Source organism: Pterocles gutturalis, unplaced genomic scaffold (assembly GCF_000699245.1).
Source record: "Pterocles gutturalis isolate BGI_N339 unplaced genomic scaffold, ASM69924v1 C12308689, whole genome shotgun sequence".
Taxonomy (NCBI): Eukaryota; Metazoa; Chordata; class Aves; order Pterocliformes; family Pteroclidae; genus Pterocles; species Pterocles gutturalis.
In genome coordinates this window covers 481-3,448 of record NW_010155885.1, presented here as the reverse complement: position 1 = coordinate 3,448, position 2,968 = coordinate 481, and the positions used below count along the sequence as shown (strand labels likewise).

General features: G+C 41.6%; 1 protein-coding gene across 1 annotated transcript; it reads right to left on the bottom strand.

Moving 5' to 3' along the window:
• Window positions 1-798: 798 nt before the first annotated feature.
• On the bottom strand, window positions 799-2,014 carry LOC104471076 (retinoblastoma-like protein 1). The gene is made up of 3 exons (XM_010086277.1): window positions 1,936-2,014; window positions 1,325-1,489; window positions 799-1,066 (listed from the first exon to the last, which is right to left on the bottom strand). The coding sequence occupies exons 1-3, from the start codon at window positions 1,951-1,953 to the stop codon at window positions 896-898; spliced, it is 354 nt and encodes a 117-aa protein (XP_010084579.1). The 5' UTR covers window positions 1,954-2,014; the 3' UTR covers window positions 799-895.
• Window positions 2,015-2,968: the final 954 nt, after the last annotated feature.

Below are 2,968 nucleotides of genomic sequence, written 5' to 3'. Positions count from 1 at the left end.
ATGAATTTGTGCATTGGAACAGCTGTAAGATGGCCAAAGCCCCTCCTGTTTTCCAACTGTGACCGTCTTCATGGTAAGTTGCAGTACATATGAACAGCTTCTACACCAGGGCTGCAATCAGGCTTCCAAAGAGAAAGGAGCAGCTCTGCGGCAGCATTCACCGGCTCAAAAGAAAGGCAATTCAGACTCCCTGAGCCATATTTCAGTACTTTATCAGAGGTCAGTGTCCAACTGAAGTCACTGCTATTTGTACTTTTTGATCATTGCCCTTGTTATTGCAAAAGCTGTCTGATCCCTGTCATAATGTATGTTTTCACTGAAGTTCTGACAGGACATGGAGCACAGCACAAATCAGACAGTTCAAAACTGTTCAGCTCTTCCTGAGGCTAAATGGTCAGTTTGTTCTCCACTCCAGTTGCTCCACAGTAAAATTATATATAAAATTCCACATTCTTTTGAAATAAGGCACTTTTAAAGTTTCTTCCCAAAATACCAAAAGCTTGAGGAAACTTAACTGACTTCACTCATTTCCTTATCATTCTTATTCCAACAATAAAACCAGTATTACTAGAAGCTGAGTTACACTCGGAACTCACAATGCTCTAAATTAGGGTTGAGAACATCCACTATGGCTTTCTACAGATCACTCTTTTGCGAAAACACCTCCAACACAGTAACTCATAGCACAGCGTGGCCTTTGGAAACAAAGATCATCACCACCTCTTATTCTCTGGCGTTTACTACTTAACCTTTGCTTTCTGCATCCTGTGGAAGTCGGGTAAAAGTTCAGTGCTACAGAAACGTGTCAGTTGTCTGTATACAAAGGCAAGAAATAAATAGCGCAATAGCTGTATCCAACTCCATAGCTTTTAGATCCCACAGGAAACAGGCAGTTTTAATGATTTGCTCTTTCACTGACAACATCCTGGAGACGTTTGAGTAGAACGTCATCATTTTCCTGGCAGAGTCGCTTTGTAGGGGATTCATTGTCACTATCAATTGTTATTGCTCGCTTCTTACTCCTGTGTTCACCTTGTTTTATCATGTTGTTGATGTCCTTCAAACTCTGCAATCAAGACAAAAAAAAAAAATCACAAGTTATTACGACTCCATTTCAAACTTGCTCTGGTTTTCTGTTACCTGCGAACATAAAGTTATTCTGAACCTCTCTGAGCAAGTGATGGATTCTACACAATGAATTCTACCCTTCACTGCAAACTGAGAGACTAGTTCAATGAAACCTCACTGCATAAGAACACATCCTAATTAGGAGATTAAGTAATCCTCTCTCCAATTGTCCCCTTTCAACCTTTTTGCTTTCTACCTTGGAAGGGCTCCCATTGAATTTATACAGGAGTGCACTTCGAGGTGTCAAGCAGGCACCGTTCTTGTGAGGCGAAACATAAACAGAGTGCTGTTGAGAGATCCGTCGAGGAGACACTGCCTGTTGCTTAATGTTGGGGAACGGAGACAAGGGAGGGGCTTCCACCTGCAAGAGAGGAGAAATTTGGATAGGAGCTGAATAGGAAGGTATTTAAGAGCAGTAACTTCACAGAAGGGAAGATTAATACACTTCCAAGTCTTCTAAAGATTTTTATCCCCTAACAGTTAAACAACAGATCAAGTATCCACCAAACAATTGAACAAATTTACTTTCCAGATGTGTTACACAGATGCTCCACAGGCATTGGAGCAAATGGGTGTTCCATCAATACAAAGAAGCTGAAACCAGGGCTTTAAACTGATCTGCACCTGCATTTGTTCTCCTGAAAGGCTGTCAGAGCAAGGCCTCGTACCACTACCTACAACTATTTGACTTCTGTAACCCCACCAGGTGAATAACAGAACAAAATTATTCACATACATGTAACTGGCAGGAAAATGATTCTGTGTCTCATTATTAGATAGAACAAAATTCCAAAATACTTTACTTACTACATGATCCTGGTTCATGATATCGTACTTCAGTGCAAATGATTTTACTCTTCCTACATAGACTGCGTTGTAAAATTTAATCAGATCTCCTCTCTCCTCTGCTTCTGACTCACTGGAGTTCTCCACAGTGGGTCGTCCCAAGGAACTGCCACTTTTCACAGATGAGTCTAACAAAAAGAGAGCGTTTCAGATTTCAGAAACGTAGTATCATCAAACTGGGTGCTTCAGATTCAAACTTAACTGCATCCAACTGACACGAACTTGTCCATAAATTGACTAGTTAATGGGATGAATTAAGGAAACATGCTCCAGGCAGCAGCAGGGTGGTTATGAACGTCAAGAGGAGCTACAACTCGCTGCTAGCGGGCTAGTGGATTATGGCTGAAAAGGGCAACATAAATCTTTATTCCAAACTTGGAAACAGCTGCAGCAAAACACTGTAGCACAAGTAACCCCCTTTCCCATGCTTATTTTGGGAGTGGTACAAAGCTGTTTGTTGCTCTTAAAACTAAACTTTAAGCAGCCTGACAACTCCCAGCTTCTAGCTGCTGTAAAAGTTTCTAGTGACCAGCTGGCAAAGACCAGCTTCGTACTCAAGTCTGCTGCAAAGAAGCCCTGACACCATTTGTTCAGCCATACTATCAAAGGGCTGTTCAGTGGAAAAAGCTGCAGCCACACAGAGAGTATATTTCCGTTAATATTGTCTCTCCCCTAATTAAGCAGGATCACTACTGAATGAACCCTTCTACGTTTCACCCTCCGTACTGGTTACTGCCAAGCAAAACAAGGCAACACAGAGTAAAGCCTCTTGCAATCAGTGCACTGAGACAAACTTCAAAAGCTTCAGCTGATACCCGTAACCGTAACTCCTTAGTGTGTCTGCCTTGTGACACAACACAAGCATATGTTCCTGTAAGCTGGTGTCAGAAGAGCAGGAGTTCATACTAGATAAAGGATACATGAGTCTATTAACTGAAAAAAAAAGTCTGGCAGGAAAAGCACCTGAAGAACTTTGTAACTAAGTGCATTTGTT

Coding starts and splice junctions, on each gene's coding strand:
- LOC104471076 (XM_010086277.1), bottom strand. Junction 1,067..1,324: donor TCAATGGGAGCCCTTCCAAG/GTAGAAAGCAAA, acceptor TCTTGATTGCAG/AGTTTGAAGGACATCAACAA.